This window comes from Phocoena sinus, chromosome 15, assembly GCF_008692025.1.
Source record: "Phocoena sinus isolate mPhoSin1 chromosome 15, mPhoSin1.pri, whole genome shotgun sequence".
NCBI classification, from domain to species: Eukaryota; Metazoa; Chordata; class Mammalia; order Artiodactyla; family Phocoenidae; genus Phocoena; species Phocoena sinus.
Window position 1 is genome coordinate 67346157 of NC_045777.1, and position 22936 is coordinate 67369092.

Below are 22936 nucleotides of genomic sequence, written 5' to 3' on the forward strand. Positions count from 1 at the left end.
AGAGAAATAATGTAGTTACAGATAAGCTGTAAGATTACTCTGGCAGCAAGATAAACTGCCAATAGGACAGAGTTTAGAAATGGGGAAGGGTACTCAGGTGGCCACAGACTTGGAATGAGCACCTTCCTCATCACCACCTTCCATTTCTGGAATACTTACCATGTGCAAGTTTCTGTACTAAACCCTTAATTATATCTTCTCCTTTAACCTCATAAAAACCATGCAAGGTTGGAGTTCTGGCTCTGCTACTTATCAAGTACTAGCACTGAAGCCCTATATCCTAATCGTTTAAATGGAATAGCAATGCTTCTTTCACGGGCTGTTGTGAAGATTAAATGAAAAAGTTGTATATGAATGTACAGTGTAAATGATCTGGCTCCAGGGACTTCCCTGGTGGTCCAATGGTTAAGAATCCACCTTTCAATGCAGGGGACGCAGTCTCAACCCCTGGTCAGGGAACTAAGATCCCACATGCCACAGGGCAACTAAGCCTGCACACTCTAGAGCCCGCATGCCACAACTAGAGAGAATCCCGCTCACCACAACGAAAGATCCCACATGTCACAACTAAGACCCGACGCAGCCAAATAAATAAATTTTTTAAAAAGAAGGTTAAAAATAAATAAATGGGGCTTCCCTGGTAGCGCAGTGGCCCCGGTCCGGGAGGATCCCACATGCCGTGGAGCGGCTGGGCCCCTGAGCCATGGCTGCTGGGCCTGTGCTCCGCACAAGAGAGGCCACAATAGTGAGAGGCCCGCGTACCGCAATCAATCAATAATCTGGCTCCACACAAATAAATGGTATTTTCATTATGATTATTATTATTTCTTAAATCTCCTGAGAATCAGACAGCTCTGCCTTGCTCTTAAAGATGAGAAGACCAAGAGTTAAAGTCAAAGAATTTTAAAAAAAAAAGAAAAAGAATTTACTAAGCTGGTGATGAGCTTACAAAGGTTCCTGACAGTAGAAGCAACAAAGGCATTTCCTGACCAGTCCTATGCAATCTTCTAATGCGTGAACTGTTTGTTTGTGGACACACTGTTTGCTACCATCCAAGCTCAACAACTGGAGGGAAGAAGCAACAGATGTTGCGTGACTGGCCAATTCCTCTAGGAACTGCCACAGTCCGTGGCAGAAAACAATGATTTCTAAATAGAGAAAGATCACAATCAAATGAAAGACAAGATATCCCGATGTGCTCCACTGCAAAAATGTTGTTTGTTAAACATAAAAGGTCATTTGAGGAACAGCCAATTAACAGAGCAAACAAGAATATTTTTGAAGGAAAAAGCTGCAGAGGACAGAATTTTAAATTACTCAGTTTTCAATGATTTCTTTTCCATGACTATATATAAAAGGCTTTTTTTGTGGAAACCATGAGGTCATTGTTTTCCTGAGTCTTCACTATAGGAAACAGCTGTGGGGAACTACACAAACAGAGAACACTGCCCTATTTAGCAGCCCCTCATTGTGGCAAGTGTATAGATGGGGACAGGAAAATGCACCAAACCACACACTAACAACAAAACAAAAGTGGCAGAGTCAAACTAAAAAGTTCAAGCCACACAAAGGAAGATGTAAAACACCTAACTCAGGATAAGCATCTGTAACTCGGCACAAGCATCTTTATTACTACATCTGTATCAGTTTAAGAGAGATTTCCACATTTTGACCAGATCGGCACATTTCTACATGGCTCACCAAAAACTTAAAATGATTCACTTTACACAGTGCCTGCCTGACATATGAGAGACATTCAACAAATATAATAACAACAACAAACAAGTTTTCCTAGGGCTCTTATGTTCAAATACTATGTGACCTCTCTAAAACTGAACTTATCCACTCACCTCCAGAATCGTTTTCCATTCTGTGCTTCCAGGCGTGAAGAACACCATCCCAAAACATCCTGTTTCAAAACCTCGAAGTTATTTTCACCTCCTCATCTTATCCACCCTTCACGTAAAGCTGCCAAACACTGCCAACTCTGCTTCAAATATACATTTTTTATATGTTCAAAAGTCAGAGGAAAGGAGCAGGAGACAAGGAAAGGGAAAGAAATAAACTGAATCCAGTCCAATCTATTATGGGGTGTGTAACTCTCCTTTACAATACTACCCAGGGCTCTGCTTCAACTTTTCCAATGATAAAAATACTCAGGTGAGGCATCTCATTCCATTTTCAGACAGCATGCTCAAAAAATTCTGTTACTGAGGCATGCCACCCATCTCCAGTTTCCGTCCTCCTCTTGCAAGGCTTAAAGCCTAAGCGTGATCACAGTCCTCAAGTGAGGTCTGACCCATGTGTACAAGAGAAGTGGCCCATCATCAGCACATCTACATTTACAACTGAGGCTGGTCTGCAAGCTGTCCTTCCTTGCTTGTGGCATCTTCAGTTCAGATGGACCAATACATTGTGCACCTCCAACAAGACAATGCTGAATAAGACAGACTCACTGCCCTCGAGGGCCTCGCAGTGGAGTGGAGGAGACAGACATGAACAGGTTTAGGAAACAGAATCCTTTTGCCTCGGAGAGGAAATTTTTCTACACTTTTGACCGTCATACAACGTGGGGATTATCTGATCCTTGGAAAAATGTACGAATAAATCCATCCAATTCTGTAATCTTTTGGGGGAACAGGCAGTTCTTTTAATAACTCTTGCAATTTCTTCCTCACTTATCAGTCAACCAGGTTTTCTTACTGTAACATTATTATTAGTTTATGGTTTGTTTAAAGTTATGAATTTTATCAGTGACAGGCAGACATTCAGCAAAGATGGTTATCTGTCCCAAACTAATGTAGATATTTAACACTAAAATTCACATAGGATTGGTTTTTGAAACCTGACAAAATGACTCTAAAATTTGTCTGGAGAACTTTAAAAGAACAGCAAGATAGCTCATCTCTTACCCAAGGTACTGAGTACTTTTCTGCACTGGTTTTAATCATGCCTAATATTGCAGAAGAAAAATAAATGTTTCACAGTGGGGGGGAAAAAAGAATAGCATGAAAAGAACAGGCAACAACAATGCCATGTGGTACCAATAAAAGTACTGATGAAACAGAACACAAAATTCAGAAATAGACCATAAAATTCTAAATATGGAGAAGACTTTTACAAATAAGCAGTGTGATAACAAGGCTGGGGTAACAATACCAGTTAACACTCACTTAGCACTGATGGTATGCCAGTCCCTTAGCCAAGTTTTTCTCTTCTTTTTAAAACAACCAAATGAGGTAGATATAGTCTTATCCCCATTTTACAAATGAGGAAACTAAGCCCAGAGAATTAAGTGCCCAAGGACCCGTAGCTAATAAGTGCTGCAGCTAGGATTGGAACACAGGCTGTCTGGCTCCCCAGTCCAGGTTCTCAACCACTCAGTGTACTATACAAGATGGGAAATCTCAAACCTTAAAATAAATCCCCACTTTACACTTGCACTATACTAAACCAAACTCCAAACTATTGGAAAGGGAAATACTTTAGAACATAAAAGAAAAAACTGACAAAAAATAAAAGAGAAAAATTATCCTATATGAAAGCCTAACTTTTCAGCTATACATAACAAAAAAATAAGGCAAAGGTACAGGTTCAAAAACATTAAAACCTTCTGTAATACATAAAAGTGAACAAAACTAAAAGAGCAAGAGACTGAGAGAATTATCTATATCAAATGTATCAAGGCTTAATGAAGGTGTTACCTTACATCTACACTCTATAAAGAGCTATTATAAAGTTTTTTAAAAAAGAAAAGAACCTTCAAAATCCCAAGAGACACCATGACCAAGCAGGATTTATTTCTGGGATGAAAAGGGGTTCAACATATGAAAATCAATCAATGTAATATGCTACATTAATAGAATGAAAGAAAACTACCACACGATCATCTCAATTAATTCAGAAAAAGCACTTGACAAAATTCATCATTCTTTCATGATAAAGACACTCAACAAAGTAGGAAAAGAAGAAAACTTCCTCAACATGATAAAGGCCATATCTGAAAAGCTCACAGCTAACATCATACTCAATGGTGAAACACTGAAAGCTTTTCCCCTAAGATGAAGAAACAAGACAAGGATGCCCATTTTCACCACTCTATTCAACAGAGTATTGGAATTTCTAGCCAGAACTAGGCGAGAAAGCAGAAGGGTGGGAGAATAAATTAAGAGTTTGGGATTAGCAAATACAAACTACTATATATAAAATAGATAAACAGCAAGGTCCTTCTGTATAGCACAGAGAATTATATTCAATATCTTTTAATAAACTATAATGGAAAAGAATATATATATATGAATATATATAACTGAATCACTTTGCTATACACCAGAAACTAACATTGTATACCGACTATGCTTTATCTAAAAAAAAAAAAAAAGGTATCCTAACTGGAAAGGAAGATTAAAATTATCTCTGTTTGCAGATAATATGATCTTATATGTAGAAAACTCTGAGGACTCCACACACACACACACAAAAAACTGTTAGAGCTAATAGATGAATTCAGCAAAGTGCAGGATACAATATCAACACACAAAAACCAGTTCCATTTCTATACACTAGCAATGAACAATCCAAAAAGGAAATTAAGAAAACAATTCCATGTATAACATCAAAAAGAATAAAATACTTAGGAATAATCATTTAACAAAGGAGGTGAAAAACCTGTACATTGAAAACTACAAAATGTAAGCGAAGGAAATTAAAGACAACAAAAATATTAAGAAAGACATTCCATGTTCATGGATTGGAAGACAATATTGTTACAATGACAATTCTACCCAAAACAATCTACAGATTTCAGTGCAATCCCTATAAAAATCCCATTTTCTGCAGAAAGAAAAGCCTATTCTGAAATTCACATAGAATCTCCAGGAACTCCAAAGACAAAACCATCTTGAAAAAGAAGAACAAATTTGAAGGACTCAAACTTCTGATTTCAAAACTTACTACACAGCTACAGTAATCAAAACAGTGTGGTGCTGAAACAAAGACAGGCATATAGATCAATGGAATAGAATAAAGAGCCCAGAAATAAACCTTCACATATACAGTCAATTGATTTTTGACAGGGGCACCAAAACCATTCAACAAAGAAAGAACAGTAGTCTTTTCAACAACAGTGCTGAGAAAACTAAATATCCACAGGCAAAAGAATGAAGCTGTAACCTTACCTTACACCACATATCAATACAAGAGTTAACTCAAAATGGATGAAAGACCTATATATGAGCTAAAACTATAAAATTTTTAGTAAAAAACAAAGACGGAAAACTTCATGACATTAAATTTGGCAATGATTTCTTGGATATGATACCAAAAGCACAGACAACAGAAGAAGAAAAATAGACAAATTAGACTTCATCACAGTTATCAAGAGAGTGAAACAACAACCCACGGAATGAGAGAAAATACTTGCTAATCATATATCTGATAAAGGATTAATATCCAGAATATATAAAGAACTCCTACAACTCAGCATCAACAACAACAAAAAAATCCAATTCAAAAATGAGGAAAGTATTTGGACAGACATTTCTCCAAAGAAGATATACAAATAGGCAATAAGCCTATTGCTTGAAAAGATAGTCCAAGTCATCAGTTAAGTTATTAATGACTAATGATCATTAGTCATTAGAGAAATGCAAATCAACACCACAATAACACTTCACACACGCTAGGATGGCTATTATTTGAAAACAAAAATGGAAAATAACAAGTGCTGGCAAGGATGTGGAGAAATTGGAACCCTCATGCATTGCTCGTGGGAATGTACAATGGTGCAGCCACTGTGGAAAAGTTTGACAGTTTCTCAAAAAGTTAAACACAGAATTACTACATGACCCAAAAGAATTAAAAACAGGGACACACATAGATACTTGAATGCCTATGTTCATAGCATCATTATTCACAATAGCCAAAAAGCAGAAACAACGCAGTTGTCCATCAACAGATGAATGGATAAATAAAATGTAATACATACGTATAAAGGAATATTATTCCGCCATAAAAAGAAATGAAATTCTGCAACATACTACAACACAGATGAATACTGAAAACATTATTCTAAATGACATAAACCAGACACAAAAGGATTCTGTGTACTGTACTACGTGTAATTCTACTTATATGGGATACCTAGAATTGGCAAATTCATAGAGACAGAAAGTAGAACACAGGTTACCAGGGACTAGACGGGAGTGATTGCTTAATGCATACAGAATTCCTGTTTGGGACGATGAAAAAGTTCTGGAAATGGACAGTGGTTGATGGTTGCACAACAGTGAATGTACTTAATGCCACTGAGCTGTACTTAAAAGCAACTAAAAGGGTAAATTTTATGTTATGTGTATTTTACCACAACAAAGAAATTGGAAAAAATGACAATAGACAAATGAGCAAAGAATGAATATAAACTGACAATGACAAATTTAAATTATAAAGTCCAACTCATTCCAGAAATGGCTTGTGAGCATCCAACATGCACCATTCACTGGGCTGGGTGAGGTTTATCATCAAACTAGCAGCACTGTAATTTCTGTAATAAGAAGTCAAAAGATGTCCATAAGCTTCTGACGCTCTGAGAACATGTATGGAAACTTATCCTAAATAAATAACGTGACAAAACAAAAAGCTATACACATGATTCATGTTCATTATAATAAAAAAGAGTATGGGGGAAATTGCCCAATGAAAGAGGACTGGAGGGCTTTCCTGGTGGCGCAGTAGTTGAGAGTCCGCCTGCCGATGCAGCGGACACGGGTTCGTGCCCTGGTCCGGGAAGATCCCACATGCCCCGGAGCGGCTGGGCCCATGAGCCATGGCCACTGGGCCTGTGCGTCCGGAGCCTGTGCTCCACAACAGGAGAGGCCACAACAGTGAGAGGCCCGCGTACCGCAAAAAAAAAAAAAAAAAAGAGGACTGGATGATTAAACTATCACTTAGCAATATGATACCATATGTATCATTAAACATTAAACAGTATTATGAGTACTATTTAGAAACATGGAAAAATGTTTTATAAGTTGCATGAGAAAAAATTATAATACAAAATGGCCTGGCCAGGATAATAGCAACTACGTAAAATATATATGTATGTGGACAAGTACAAAAATGTAAACTGACGGCACTTCAAGGCAATGTGTTCAGTACAGTGAGAGCATAAATGTTATCATCACACTGCCCTGAGTTCAAGTTGAAGCTCTGCCCCTGCAAATGTGTAAAGAACCAAACTAGATCAAATCAAAATAACAGATTTAGTGCTAGTTTATGTTGCTGGTTTGAAAGATATTTTTAACAACTCAGAAGGGGAGTTTAATAACAAATAAAAATCTCTAGCCGAAACTCTAGCCTACACTACTGAATATTTTCCTCCATGAGTTATCATGGGACCTCAAATACAACATGCCTAAAGTGGAATTTAGCACCTCTGAAAAGTTTTATGCTGCCTCAGTTTCCCAAATGTAACCAGGCTCAAAGAGGCTAAGATATATTCTGTTCTCCCTGAACCCCCCAGTTCTGCCCCTGCCCTCTCTCATCATCACCTCCCCATCCTCAATGTCCCTGGCCTCTGAGTGATCATTCTTTGAAAAATAATAAAAGAAAAAGACAATGATACCACAAGCCTGTCTGAAATTCCTTGGTGCTGCCCTCACAAGATGCTATTCTCTGACATGGCACCCAAAGAACAAAGCCAGAGATCTAACCTTGCCCAAAGCATGACTCAGTGACCTCCTCCCCAACCCATCCACCACCCTACCCTTCTGCTCCAACCACACTAGACCTTGAAATTTCCTGAATAAGCCAAGTTGTTTGAGGTTCTAAGCCTTTGTACTTGATGGGTTTTCTGCCCTGGAAAGGCCTTTCCCACCTCTCCCCTTATCCACCTAGAGGATTCTGACCAAATCCTTCCAGCCATCAAGTATCATCTCTTGATACTTGCCAAGGTATCATCTCTCCAGTCCCCTCCAACCCTCCCTTCCCTCCCTGGGGTCTACACAGCACTTCTATACATACCTCTATCGCAGCACTCATCCTACCCTTCTGCAATCGTTTCTTAACCCCTCCCTTCCCTTCTAGACCCTGCATTCCTTAAGGGCATGGACCATCTCACTCATCCTGGCACAGCTCAGTGCCTCCCAACACAGGACCAGCACAAAAATGTGCTCGATAAATCTGTAGACTTAACAAATCATGACTACAATATATCAACCTGAATTTGATTCTTAATGGGTATATAGCATTTTTTAAATTTATTTATTTATTTTATTTTATTTTTGGCTGCGTAGGGTCTTCGTTGCTGTGAGCGGGCCTTCTCTAGTCGCAGCGAGCGGGGGCTACTCTTCGTTGCGGTGCGCGGGCTTCTCATTGCAGTGGTTTCTCTTGTTGCGGAGCACGGGACCTAGGCACGCGGGCTTCAGCAGTTGTGGCTCGCGGGGTCTAGGCGCGCAGGCTTCAGTAGTTGTGGCTCGGGGGCTCTAGAGCGCAGGCTCAGTAGTTGTGGCGCACGGGCTTAGTTGCTCCACAGCATGTGGGATCTTCCCGGACCAGGGCTCGAACCCGTGTCCCCTGCACTGGCAGGCAGATTCTTAACCACTGCACCACCAGGGAAGCCCCTCTTACTGGGTATAAACTGACATTTCTGCAGCTCTACACTGTACTCAGGGCTAAGAGCAGGAAGTCAACCTAAATAAGCCAGGTTTCCTGACTCTGCTTTCCTGGTTTTCCACCTATCTCTCTGCCCCTTTAACAAGTCCAAGAAGTCCCTCCCTCCTCCTATCCTCTTATTTTTAGTTTCCCCCAAGGGCTTGGCCTTGGGCTTCTGACTACACACTCAATGCTCCTGGATTCAATTATCACCTCTATGCAGCTGAATCCGAGTCTACACAGCTAGTTCTAAATCGTACCATATTTCCAACTATTAAGACTCTCCTTAGATGTCCTATGACTTCCAACCCCACATGTTCAAATTATATTCTTGATCTTCTCTGCCCTTAGTGCCCTTTTTGGACTGCTCCACCTCTGTCAGATATCCCCTTATTTTCTCCATCACCCAGGTCTGAAACCTCGGTGTTTCCTTTACCTCTCCATCTCTTGGAGCCTCTTTAATGATGTCACGATGTCCTCCAAAATGTCTCTTGGATTCACCCTTTCCTCCTCCTTTTCCTCATGTCACACCTGTGATTGCCCTTTCCACGCACTTACTTCCTCCTCCATCTGATTCGTTTTTGCTCACCATCAGAACCATTTTTCTAAAACATCTTTTTTCATCAAATCAGAGTCTGCACAGCTCAAGAAGCCTCAATCGAATCACTACTGATTGCAGCCTCAAGGCTAAATTGTTGTGACAGACTTTCAAGGGCACCTATAATCTGTCCCCTCTCATCTCCTCAGCCATCTACATTTATTTGCCCTTCTCTCCAAATCAGTGGTTCTCAACCAGGGGCAATTTTGCCCCCCAGGGGACATGTGGCAATGTCTGGAGACAGTTTTGATTATCATGACTGGGGTGGGTGCAGGGGAGTACTACCAGCACCTAGTGGGTAGAGGACAGGGACACTGCTCAATATCCTAATACACCAGGACAGCCCCCACAGCAAAGACTCATCTAGCCAATAATGCCAGGTATGTCAACAGTGCTAAGGCTGAAAAACACTTCTGCCAATCAACTGCACACAGCAGACAGCCCAGTGGCCTCCCTGACCCTAGACAACGTGCCATGGCTGTGCCTTTGCTCAGAGTATTTCCCCAACAATATGGAATGGCATCTCTCTTTCCCTTAACTATCCAAGCCTTATTTACCTTCAAATCCCATTCCAAGCAATATGCCACAGTTTTAAATACCACCTATAGACCAAGGAGTCCCATATCTTTATCTCTAGTCAGTCCCAATCTTCTGAACTCCAGACTTCCTTATCCAGCTGCCAACCAGATATCTCATGAGTGTCCTATTTAATACATCTGAAACTGAACTCCCGACCCCCCCCAGAACTGCTGCTCCTCAAGTAAGTGCACAGCACCAGTAATCACTCTCTTGCTCAAAACAAACACCAGGGCGCTATTCTGGCTGCTCCCCTCTGCCTCAGTGCCTTCCCCAGAATCAATCCTTTAGCAAGTCCCGTCGAGTCTACCTCCAGATATATATCAAATCTATCCGCTTCTCCATCCCATCCACCACCTTCGCAAAACCTCTGAACTGGCCTCCCTGCTTCCAGTCTATATCCATTATTCAGACTCAGAATGAACACTTCACATTTCAAGGAAATCATGCCAGAACTCTGCTTAAAACCTGCAACAGCTCCCCACTGCTCTTAGAATCAAATCTAAACCCCTAACCTGGGTCTACAAGGGGGTCCTACAGGACCCGCCTCTGTCTACCTGACCTCCTTTTCCAGCCTCATCTATCCCACACCCCTCCTAGCTCTCTAAGCCATGAAAAAGGCCTGTCAGACTTTCAAATGGACCCCAGCCCTGTCCCCTGCAGAGCCTTTTGAATACATTTTATCACTCCTACCTGGCCACACCCATCATTCTCTCTCATACACCTTATCTTTTCCTTCTTAGCTCTAATAATTTTAAATTTCACATTTATCAGTGTGTGTTTAACATCTGCATCCCCTGTAACAATAGAAGTTCCAAGAAGGAATGGATCACGGGACCTGGCACCATTTTTTTACATTACCATACCATTTGGTTTACCCCATATACCCAAGGACTAGCACAGCACGTGGCACAGAGTTAGGAGCTCCATAAATTCATAAATTTGTAGAAGCTTAACTGCCAACAATGAATGAATGAATCTTCTACTTGCACTTCAGCTCACAACGATTTCACCCTTCTCTGAACTCCCACTGAACTTTCCCAGTCAATACAATTTTTTAAAAATTTCCCTATAAAACTGGTAAGTTCTCTGAGGGCAAGAACTTTGTCCTATAATCGTCATACTTAATCCTCTATTCCCACCCTCTCCCTTAAACTAGTCCCTTTATACACAATAATTGCTCAGTAAATGTGGTTTAAGTCAGCAAACATGAGAGTCCATAATTGTCCTGTGTATTTTTATTCCCCAACTAGTCCTCTTCAATGCTTTTCTTGCACTTTCTCATGAGTCCCCTTTACCACCTGATAAGAAGCTGCACACATCAGGCGGACATGTCTGGAAAGAGAGACATACACGTTTAAGAAGAGTGGAGAACAGGCATACCTAGAGGAACAAAACTGACCTACGTGAAAGAAAATAAGTTTGAAAACTGAAGAATAGGGCAGTCACTTGAAAGAGGAAGCACGTGTCAGCAGCGAGGCCCTAGCATGCAGCATGGATGGGTCAGAGTCTTGTCCTACACAGGCTTTTGCTGGGCAGTCTGGTGAGGTGCATCAACAGGGTAAATGCCCGTTCCCTCTGACTCAGCAACGTCACAGCTAAGACCCACTCCCTAGAAAAGGAGACTTGATATACGTTGAAGGATTGGCTATAATGGTTAAAAATTTTATACAACCAAAACACCCATCCATGGGCTTCTATACAACCATTAAAAAGAATGAGGTGGACTTGGATGTATTAACAAAAAAACAATGAAAGCTATGGCTACCCGTGATATATTTTCAAGTCCAGTATAGGGGCATAAGGGAAAGCAAGTTACAGAACTCTATGGAGAGTATAAGCCCATCAATGTAAAAGATGTGTTTATATATGCATTTAAATGGTCTGAAAGGATAATTTTTTAAGGAAGTCTTCCAAAAGCACCTAAGTCTCAGGAGCAATAGCACATATATAAAGCTAGCTGCAGCTGACCTTATTTTCACTACGATTTAGCACCGCAAACTTAGAGGAAAAAAATGTTACATGTTTCAGCACGTCCACCCTCCCTGTTTATGTTCTATGTTGAGACCTGTCGCTTCAGTGGTTGTGCTAATAAGACGACCTCAGAACCAGGGCTCAGTGCATGCATCGGCATGCGGGGGGTGGTCAGAACTCTGGTTCTGCTCCCTCAGCCTCTAGCCAGGAGGTGAACCTTAGTTTCCGCATCCAGAAAGGCTGAGGACCACTCACATTTCACTCACATCTGCTTCCAAGTCTAAAATTTGATGATTCTCTCACCGCCCTTCTTCAAAGATGTGGAACTTCACTAAAACAGAACTGACAGCATTTGACAGACAAGAGAACAGACCAGGAGGAGACATACTTTCTATTTAATACCATCACAAATCTGAATGTGACCGACACTATTTCATTTTTTTTTCCTATTTTTCAAATTAATTTGAGGGACACCTTAAAATCAGATCACTTCTTGGGAACCACTGTGAAATGTCAACATACTAAACAGCTTCATACAAACGAGGAAAACTTTTATCACAGGTCTGCAGCATAAAATCCGAGCTCCCCAGCATGAATCCATGACAAAGTAAGGTGTGAAACTGAGCCAGCGGAAGCCCCTGGTTGCTAGCTTCTCTGCCACTACTCATTTACACACATATACTCCCTTTGTAACCCAAGAACTCTCACTAATAAATAAGCACCACCAGGCACCAAAGTTCAAGGAAAAACATGTGGGAGAGAAAATTTGATTCATCAATTACTTTTTGTTTTCCTGCAAATTTGAAAGGAGTCCCCACATTTCTTTTATCAGTAGATCACTCTGTTCTAGTTGTTCTTTGGAAGCACAGTTTGAAAACTGCTGCTGTAAAACCTATCTTTGTTACTTGAAAGATGACCTTCCATCTTTCACTTGCTGCGAAAGGGCACTGAGTACTAGAAATCAGAAAGCATCTGTACGAACCTGGAGCACCCAAGCTAGCATCCTGTTAAAGTTAGGACAATAGGCTTATTTCCTCTTACAACAGCACACTGAGCATTCGGGTTTCAAAATGATTTACTTACTGTCACAGTTTTACTAAGACAGTGATCCAAGGATCCTGCCAGTGAAGTCCAACCTTTACTCTAGTGCTGCAGCAAACACAGAGAAGAAAAAGTAACAAGATAACCATTAAAGGCTGGGAAAGTAAGGAAAACTTGCACTAAGGAAGTTCAAAACATTCCTCCAACAGTTTCTTAACCTCAGCACTACTGACATTTGGGGCTGGATTATCCTTTTTGAGGGATACTGTCTTGCATGTTGTATGACACTTAGCCCCAAACCTGGAGTCTCCCCACTAGTTGCCAGTAGCACCCCACCCCAGCTGTGACACCCAAGTATGTGTCTCCAGACATCACCAAATGTCCCCAGAAGTGAGGGGGTAGGGGAGGCAAAAGTGCCCTGGTTGACAACCGCTACTCTATCAGCAGGAGAAAAAGGACTGCACAAAAAAAGAAAAAGATATAAGTGGCAGCTAGAGAAGTTTCTTAAAGCTTACCAAGATTGGACCAGTCAACTTCTTTCATTCTGGAAAACGAAAATCCAACCATAACAACCATCTAGCTCATCCAAAACCAAAAATCCGTTTACCTGACAAGCTCCTAAAGCTGAAATCAATGTGGTTAGAATCCAAATTGAAAATTTTACAAACCAAATTGTTAGGAACTTAAAGAAGTTTTAGGACTATAAAAGTACAGGCAAAGACATACTAAGTGCTTTTCGAGACCTCAAGGCAAATTATCTCAACATGGCAAATTGGTTTTATCTCCTCTGCCAACTGGTAGTGGCTGTCTGGAGCCCAGAATTCAACAGGATTCTGACGCTGAATGTGAGCTCAAGAAGAGGAGAGAAGAGTATCCGCCTCAAATATCAATATCACCAGCAGGTGAGGGGGGCGTGGTGACTGGTGAGCCCGCATCCTCTGGCTTGGTGCTTCAACTTCCTTTGTGCTTCACACGCAGGCGCAGTGTCTTCCCCACGTGAGAGTGCCTGGCACGTGGTAGGCGAAGCACTTTGGTGGGCTGCCTACAGGGCAATCCCCTCCTTTACTCATCTCTTCTATTAAGGCAGGAAAACCCAAACACCACCTTCCTGCCTCCATGGCAGCCAGGGTGGTCAAGAGACATGATTATAGTTAATGAGATGTAAGTAGAAGCCTGTTTAGGGGGCTTCTGGAAGAACTTTTATTTCCCTAACGACTTCCTGGCTTGACTTGGTAGAAAACCCTGAGGTGACAAACATTAAGGACAAAAGGCCCACTGATAGCTAAGGACAACAGAATGGAAACACAGAAATGGTCTGGGTCCTAGCTGGGCCCATAAAGCCACTGCACCACCTTAGAACCACCTACCTCCAGACTTCTTACAGGTGAGCTAATTCAACATCTTTATTGCTTAAGGCACTGTCATTAGGGCTTCTTCTTTCTGGTGCTGAACGCATTCCTAACTGACTGAATAAACCTTCAACAGAGGGAGGTGAATGAATGAATGCAAAGTGAAATCTACTAACGGTTCAGAAGATTACATTTTTTAAAAACAAGGCCTCAGGGTAGGGGTGGTGGTGTGATGAATTGGGAGATTGGGATTGACATATATACACTAATATGTATAAAATGGATAACTAATAAGAACCCTGCTGTATAAAAAAATAAATAAAATAAAATTCAGGGGAAAAAAGGCCTCTAAGAACCTGTTCAACTTTGCCAAAGCATGCTTTTCTAGAATTATTGACCCAATTCTGTTACAGCTTTTTAATTGATAAAAAAGTAAACACACTCTCTTAAAAAGCAGTGGAAATGTTCACATACAAAAATGCTGTAGAAATTGATTTTCACATTTTGGAAAAGAATGGAAAACCAAACTTAAAACACTAGGCTGTGACCTTGAAAAGTCTGCAACTGCTGTGGCTACCTGCAAGCACGTATAGGCAAAAAGAAAAAGACCAATAGTACCTGGTTGGCTGCCATTCCCTCCTACTTTCTTATTTTGAGATCTCTGACATGAATCTCTTTTTTTCCAGTCCCTATCCCAGTCAAGTATTTCCATTCAAATTTCCAAGATCAAACAACCATTTTTTTCTTTTTGAGAAAAACAGGGTAGAACATAAATAAATATAAATAACATGTAAGTAAAATGTATTAAAAGGAGAGGAGTGGACCTTGGCAGTGTTGTTCCTCAGCAAGACAGTAGGTCCTCAACCAAGCTGATTCCCTTAGATAGCTGACCAATTTATATTTTAATCAAATCATTTATTCATACTTAAATAAGTGTATTTTAGAAAGAAACTTCATAGCACCAATGGAATGCCAGTACCATATGCCATAAATAGAAGACAGGGCTTCCCTGGTGGTGCAGTGGTTAAGAATCCGCCTGCCAATGCAAAGGGTTCGAGCCCTGGTCCGGGAAGATCCCACATGCTGCGGAGCAATTAAGCCGATGAGCCACAACTACTGAGCCTGTGCTCTAGAGTCCACGCCCGTGAGCCACAACTACTGAGCCTGCGTGCCACAACTACTGAAGCCTGTGCAACTAGAGCCTGTGCTCCACAACAAGAGAAGCCCGCGCACCGCAACAGAGTAGCCCCTGCTCGCTGCAACTAGAGAAAGCCCACATGCAGCAACGAAGACCCAACGCAGCCAAAAATAAATAAATAAATTTATTTTAAAAAAGACAAATGTAAGGAAAAATCCAATGAAGACATAACCTTATTAAATTCTAGCTACTGTTACCTATTCAGATCTCTAAACTTGAAGTTTATTCTCTATTTAAAAAAAAAAAAAAACGGGGGGCTTCCCTGGTGGCACAGTGGTTAAGAATCTGCCTGCCAATGCAAGGGACACGGGTTCGAGCCCTGGCCCGGGAAGATCCCACATGCCGTGGAGCAACTAAGCCCGTGCGCCACAACTACTGAGCCTGCGCTCAAGAGCCCGCGAGCCACAGCTACTGAGCCTGCGTGCCGCAACTACTGAAGCCTGTGCGCCTAGAGCCCATGCTCCACAACAAGAGAAGCCACTGCAATGGGAAGCCCGCGCACTGCAACAAAGAGTAGCCCCCGCTCGCCGCAACTAGAGAAAGCCCACGCACAGCAGGGGCAACCCAACACAGCCAAAAAATACATAAATAAAATAAATAAACAAATTTAAAAAAAAAAAAGGTGGGGGAGTGAGCAAAAGATGTTAAAGACAAGCTAACCACCAAGCTGAGACTTTCTCTTGGGCATGATCAGGACAGAAAGAGAACAGAAAAGGAATTAACTTTCTCATTGTGTGATTGCATTCTATTTATATCCATTTCCCACCTAAAAGTATCCCTTATACAATCCCAAATGATCTTCCCCTTTTGCTTAGAGTAAGAGCCCATTTCCTTAGTACTACAGCCTAAATTTATGATCCTACACCACCTGGCCTCAGCCCACCACTCACACTCCACTCTCAGCTCTCACGCACTCACAACAAGGACCCAAGGCCACATCTAGCCCACTGCCTGTTTCTGTACGGCCTGTGAGCTACGAATGATTTGGAGAGATGAATGCTTGTAATCAATTTGACAACAGGGAACATTAATTTTGAACTCCAATTAAGTTAAACGTCGTACTCTCCAAAAGAAGAGTCCCATGCTTCTCATTAGTAGACCTGTATTACAAAATATTGTACTCAATTATTATAACATTTTTATTTTAGGCAATAAAAAATGTGTAGAAATGTGTCTTTTCTTGTTATATATGTATCTACTTAATATCCTCGAGTTTGCATCTTGAACAGCAGAGCCTAAAACATTTGCTATGCAGCCCCTTACAGAAAGAGTTTGCCCATCCCGGAGCTACACTGCGGGTCAAGTACACCAGGCTCTTTCCTGTCTCAAGGTGTCCACACTTGCCTTACACCTGGGAACCGCTTTCCCCTGAGCTCCTCAAGGCTGGCCCTTCCTGTGGTTACTCAAGTCTCAGAACATCACCTCCTCCGAGAAGTCACCCTAACCCATGTAACATACCCTACCAGCACATCAGTCACATCACCAGGTTTTACTTCCTTTAAACCACTGTCTGGTACCACCTCTTTAACTTGTTAAAGTTTTTAATACTAAAAATAATAATGGCAGCAAATACTCATAGCACTGCACACAATGGAAGCATTTTACATACCAGGTTGAACGCCATAAAAGTGCCAATCTGTAAATCAGAACGGTCAACAGTGGGTAACTTCATAGGGTTCAACCCAACATATCAACTTGTTAGCAGCTCACAACCACCTATGAGGTAGGTACCAGATGAGGAAATTGTGGCACAGAGAGATAGAGTAACCTGCCCGAGGTCACACCGCTAGTAAGTGGCAGAACAAGGATTTGAAGCCAAGCTCAACCCTCCCACCCCCAAGAATGTAAGTTCCAGGATGGCAGACAGTCTTGCCCATTGTCCCATCCCTCCCCTGTGCCCATCAAAGGGCCCGCCACGTAGCAAGCCCTTACAAATGCGCGACGCCTGAATGAGTGAATGACTGTCCCTCGCAATCAGCGCCATCTGCCCGGACTCGAGGCCCGCTCCTCTTTCCTTAGGCAACCAGAGCATCAGTCCTCCGGCCGCGACGGAAGCGGGGAAGGAAGCTCTGGGCAGGCGGGTGCCCCAGGGGCTCACCTTGAAGTCGCGGCTGTGCTGCGGGGTGTACTCCAGGGTCCAGAGGGCCCGCACCAGGTGCGCCAGCTGCTCGGTGACCTCACCCTGGCCCTGCGCGCCGCGCCCCGCGGGCTGCTCGGGGTCAGGCGAGGGCTCGGGCCGCCCCGCCCGATACTGGCCGAGCGCCAGGTACTCGGCGAAGAGCTCGGTGTTGCTGAGGCACTGAAGCGTGGCGTTCATGAAGCACGTGTTGCCGTGGTTCCGGAGCCCCGCCACCCCGGGCACCGGCTCCGCGGCGCAGGCGGGCGGCGCGGGCGAGGCGGGCGGCGGCGGGCACGGCGGCGGCGTGGGCGCGGCCGTGGGCCCGGGCGGGAAGCAGCTGCGGAGGCCGCCGCGGTCCGGGGCGGCGCCCTCGGAGCTAAGGTGCGAGAGCGTGGACAGCGTCTTGAGGACGCGGCTCATGAAGCTACCCACCGAGCGCGCCGATGAGGGCGAGGAGGGCGCGGCCGGCCCGGGGCCCCCAGCGCCGCCGCCGCCCGCGCGGCCGCTCCGGAACAGCCGCTTGCTGAAGGAGCGCTTCTCCTTCCCGCCCGCTGCCGCCGCCGGCGGCCCGGGCCCGGGCGCCGTTACCTTGGACATGGCGGTGGCCGCTGACGCTCATCACCGCGTCCGCCCGTCCGGCCCGCGTCCCCGCCACGGCCGCCGTCGCATCCCGCCGCGCCGCGACTCACCGGGACGGGGGACTCGGTGCCCCACACACCTCAGAGCGCCGCGAAGCTAGCAAGCGAGCCGCGGCCGGCGGGGCGGGCGGGAGCGCGCGAGATCCGCCCAGCTGGGCCGCTCACGTGACCCGCCTCCCAGCTCCCCCGCCCCGCGCTGAAGCCGCCGAGGCCGCCATGTTGACTGCGGAAACGGAGCTGCCTCCCCAGCCAGACGCGATGACTGGCGGCTCCGGGCACGGTACTGCTCCGTGAAGCCCGAGGGAAGCCATGTCTAGTGTGGTCAAGGTCCAGGCGCCGCGGGGTATCGCTGGGCTAGCGCTGGGCTAGCGCTGGGTGATGGATGCCCCGGCGTGGGAGTCCGTCTTGACCTATCTGATGGTGGAGGCCTTGGGAAAGTGCAGGAATCAGGACGCCCCCTTACCATACTCTGGAAGAGGTGATAGACATGGCCCTGACCGATCCTGGGCAAGCCAGCCCCGCCAGGCTCCCGAGGGACCCCGACGGTCTGCTTGCCCACGCCATCGCAGAGCCTGGCACATTTCGGCCAGGTTTGTCTTCCAGGCGGCACTTTGGGGTCGCGGTGAAACTATATTATCAGAATACCTTCCTTTTCAGACCACCCTGAGCGCTACCATCATTCCTTCATTCATTCAACAGTTACTGTTAGTGCCAAGCACGGTCCTAGACGCTGGGAGTACGACGAAGTGTGAAACTAACAGGGTTTCTACGTGCTCTCGTTAGTGGATGCTGATAATAGCCGCCGTTACAAGCATTGCGCTAAGCATGCAATCTCTCCTTCAATCTTCCATTCAATTCCTTTGAGATTGGTAGACTCTTACCCATTTCAAACCCAAGTATGTTTCAAAGCCCCTAGACTTGCCTTCTAAACAAAAGGTCACAGACCCACAAATATCAGGTGGTCCTATCAGCGAATGAAGAATTCTGGTGTTTCAATCATACTATTATTACTTTAAGTGACTTGACTTAGTGTTGCGGAGAATATAAGGAATGGCAGGGACTCTGGCAAATTGCAAATCAACATCCTGCTAAAGGGGGTGGCTGCCACTCAGCTCCAGCCAATTGTTCCCATGCAGAAATGAGGGCTCAGATCATCTGATTCTTTAAGAGAAGGTGGAAATCCTATTTTTAAATGTTGGTTCAATTAAAAAAGAAGAAAATAGTGCAAAAAAGTACATCTTTGTGCTGCCAAATCCACTGGTTTATGACCTCCTCTCTGTAGATCTCCTCTTTGCTAACCCTTCGCCTGAGTCCTGGTTACTGCAGAACGGAGAAATCAGGGAAAGGAGAGCCTCTCCTCTTTTCAAAACATAAATCCCACCTTACACCGTATTTGAAAGTAAATGGCTTTTGCCTCTGACCTCCCACCCCGTAGTAAGCAGGACCCTTATGCTGACACCCAGTGGATTCTTTGCACTAGTCCCCAAATCACCTTGCAGACGTGTTTAAATTTTTTCAAATATGAAATTGTGGCGGAGGAAGGGACAAGAAAAGGAAGAGCTTTTGGTGAAATTTCAAACAGTTTGACAACATTTTATCACAATATTCAGCCATTATGCTGAAAGTTGGTTTGTTTTCTTGCTTGCTTGTTTCTAGTATATGGGAAGGGTCTTGGGGCTGTGGTCTCTCTGTAGATTTCAATCTGACTTGGGAGTTAGCCCCCAAGGTTTGCTTCCCGATGCTGCCTTTATTTATTTATTTATTTATTTATTTATTTATTTATTTTAGCACTTCTCCATTTTGGACTCATGTCCATAGCACCAGTCACACTTGCTCAAAATCCGCAAAAGACTGTCAGCTCTTAAGGCAGAGATTAGCTCTCTTTTGCTGACCATAGATGCCCAGCACTGACCATGGCCCTAATAAATGTTTGGTTGAATGAATAAACTGTCTTAGAAGGAAACGGAGCATAGCAACAGCTTTTCATCCCTCACGTCTTATGCCCTGAGCCTATCTACAATTTCAGCCTCAGCTATAAACTGTGTAAGTCATTGCCGTGTGGCAGCCACCCGCCACACCCCCACACACCCCTGCCACTTCAAAAGCCTGCTGTTTCTTTGCTTTTCTCCTTGAGGATTCTCCCTAATGCCAGGGAACTCACTAGGTGGAGTGGAATTAATAAGCCCCCTCCCCTAAGCAGGGGCAACCTTCAACCAGTGGGAAGTATCAGCTGGTGGAAAAACATCCCAGCCTTCCATCCTTTGGATGGACAACTGTGGGGTGCATCCAACAGAGTTCTTCACAGAGTATCCAGCAAGATTGAGCCCCAGTTGCCCTCCATAGTAACCAGTTCAATAATGCACCCTTTTCTAGATTTCTTTACTTCCCTGTCTCAGTCTTCCTACTCCCTCAGTCCTGCTTCCAGGATCACCTCCCAAACAGACTATCTGCACCCAGGTCTTTGTCTCAGGCTCTGATCTAAGGGGAACCCAAACTGAGACATTGAGTCACTTTAATTACAACTGGGGAATTCAAACCCAGGACAGATCTGGGATTGGTTGAGATGGGGTTTTCTTTTAGCTGCTGCAAACAATCCTTGGCCTTCTCCACCAATGCACCTTGTCCACGTGACTGTCCTGACAGCTGCTTTCCGGAACATCATTCCTTCCTTTACATGCATGCCTGGCAGACAGTGGGTATTAACAAGAGTTCTTTTTTTTTAATTTATAAAATGGAGAGTGGTCAAAGACCAGTGGAACTTTACCACCCTGCTCCTCTTCTTTATACTGGAGCCTTAGGCAAAATATGACCACATTGCCTGGGCTCTCCTTTCCATTTTCCTCGCTTGTCCGAGCCAGCTACTCAGCATCCCGTGGCTATCATGTGCTTTGAAGAAATTAGGGCACCTTAGCACCTCCTTAGCACCACCACACAGCAGGGGCAAGCTATGGTTCGCCACGCCCCTTTGAACATTGCCCCCTCCCCTAGCCCAGTACCACCTAGTAGTCACTCCCACCGTTTCCCACCAGCATGTAGCTGGAATCCAAAATGTAGTTGCTATAGTTCAGCAGTAATTGGAGGCTGGTTTCCTTGGTCACCAGAGTCCAATAAAATACGGTTCTCTCTGATGTTACTCACGTGGGAGTGTCCTCCAATCACTGCTTCTAGTCCAGCATTATGGAATGTCTTGTTCTTCCCCCACACCCTCAGGCAATTTGATCCAGACCCATGGGCCTTTGCTCAAGATATATTCTCTAGGCCAGACACCTTTCCCTGGGCACTCCCCATCCTTAGAGTCTTATCTTAAGTGTCACCTGCTCCAGGAGGTGTCCCTTCCGCAGGCTCTCTTGGCACCTCTCAGTCATGACACTAATTTTACCATATTGGAAGTCAGCTTACAATCTGTCACTTGCCCTAAGGTATAGACTTCAACCCAACAGACGCTCCTCTTACCCATTACTGGATAATTAGTAAGGTAACCATTGTATAGCATATTGATTATTTGGCAGCAGTATATCTAAACAACATCTGAACTCCTTAATAAGACATATGAACCCTCTTCCAAATCAGGCCCCTTTTACCATTCCACTCCAGGCTTATTGGTCCCCAAAGGGCTCCAAAGCCATCCTATCCCAGCTTGACCAGAACAGGCTTGGAAAAGAATTCCTAGTTGGAGCGCTCAGATGGTCATTCTTTAAGACCCACCCCAAACAACGTTCTATAGTAAATCTTCCACTCTCTATACCCACCCCTTACCCCCAAACTAGGGAAATGCAAATTAGAAACAACAGTGCAGTGAGTAGTGTCATGATCTAAATTTGGTCCATCCCTGCAGCTATCTCTTTAAGCTGATACCTTGGGCCAAAGGGTATGCAAATTTCATATTTTGACACCTATTATGTCAAGCTCACCTCCAGAAAGGTTTTATCCTGTCAACGATGAATGGGGTGTGCACATTACCCAGACCCTAGACAGCACTGAGTTTTTCAGTCTTTTTCACGTTGGCAAATACAATGGAAAAAAGATGGCGTATTAATGTACTTTTATCTGTAGGAGTGAAGTTGAACAACATGTTCTGGTCTTCTACCATCCAACATCTAAACAGACTTCCTTTCTGAAGAGGATACCAAATTAGGCAGGACAATTCAAACTCTATTATGAAAACTGAGCAGGGGATGGGGAGAAAGTATTTGCCTTCCCACCCCTGGAAGCTAGAGCCCAGGAAGATCACCTAAGAAAGACCAGACAGATGCTCCCACCTGGACCTTGGCTCTGGGTGTATAGATACAAGCTTAGTTGGAGATAATTAGTGAATCTAGTGGCTCTATATTCAGCAGAAGGTCCAGTGGTGGCGGTGCCAGTGACGGTGGCAGTGAGTGTCCAGCTGGCTGCTCTAGTGGCAAGCTCTTACTGGTATCTGCCTACCCGCGTTTCTGTCCAAGCCTGTTTCTCCAGCTCTGTTTATTCTGCGAGCTAACCTAATAGCCTTCCTATACATTTCTTTATTGCTGAAACTAACCAGTGTCAGTTTCTGTTGTTTGCAATCAAGAAAATGACTAGTAATGCCTTTTAGTTAGCAATTTGTATTTTTGCTGCTGTGATTTACCTGTACACATCATTTGCCTATTTTTTCTTTGGTGTGTTCCTTTTATAAATATTAATCAGTAAAAGTACTTTGTATATGAGTTATTCCTTGGTCTATGCAATTTCATTTGGTTATTTACCTTTCACCATTTTGCAGTATTTTTATATCAAATAGAGAATTTAAATTATTTTATATAGTCAGATTGATCA

The 22936-nt window shown here is 43.9% G+C and overlaps 1 protein-coding gene across 2 annotated transcripts in view; it reads right to left on the reverse strand.

Moving 5' to 3' along the window:
- Positions 1-18222, reverse strand: part of USP31 (ubiquitin specific peptidase 31) — a 70941-nt gene extending 52719 nt beyond the window's left edge. For both annotated transcript variants that reach the window (XM_032605287.1, XM_032605286.1), the window contains exon 1: positions 17484-18222. In XM_032605287.1, coding sequence (XP_032461178.1) covers positions 17484-18101 — 618 coding nt within the window. In that variant the 5' untranslated portion in view covers positions 18102-18222. The remainder of the gene's footprint in view (positions 1-17483) is intronic.
- Positions 18223-22936: the final 4714 nt, after the last annotated feature.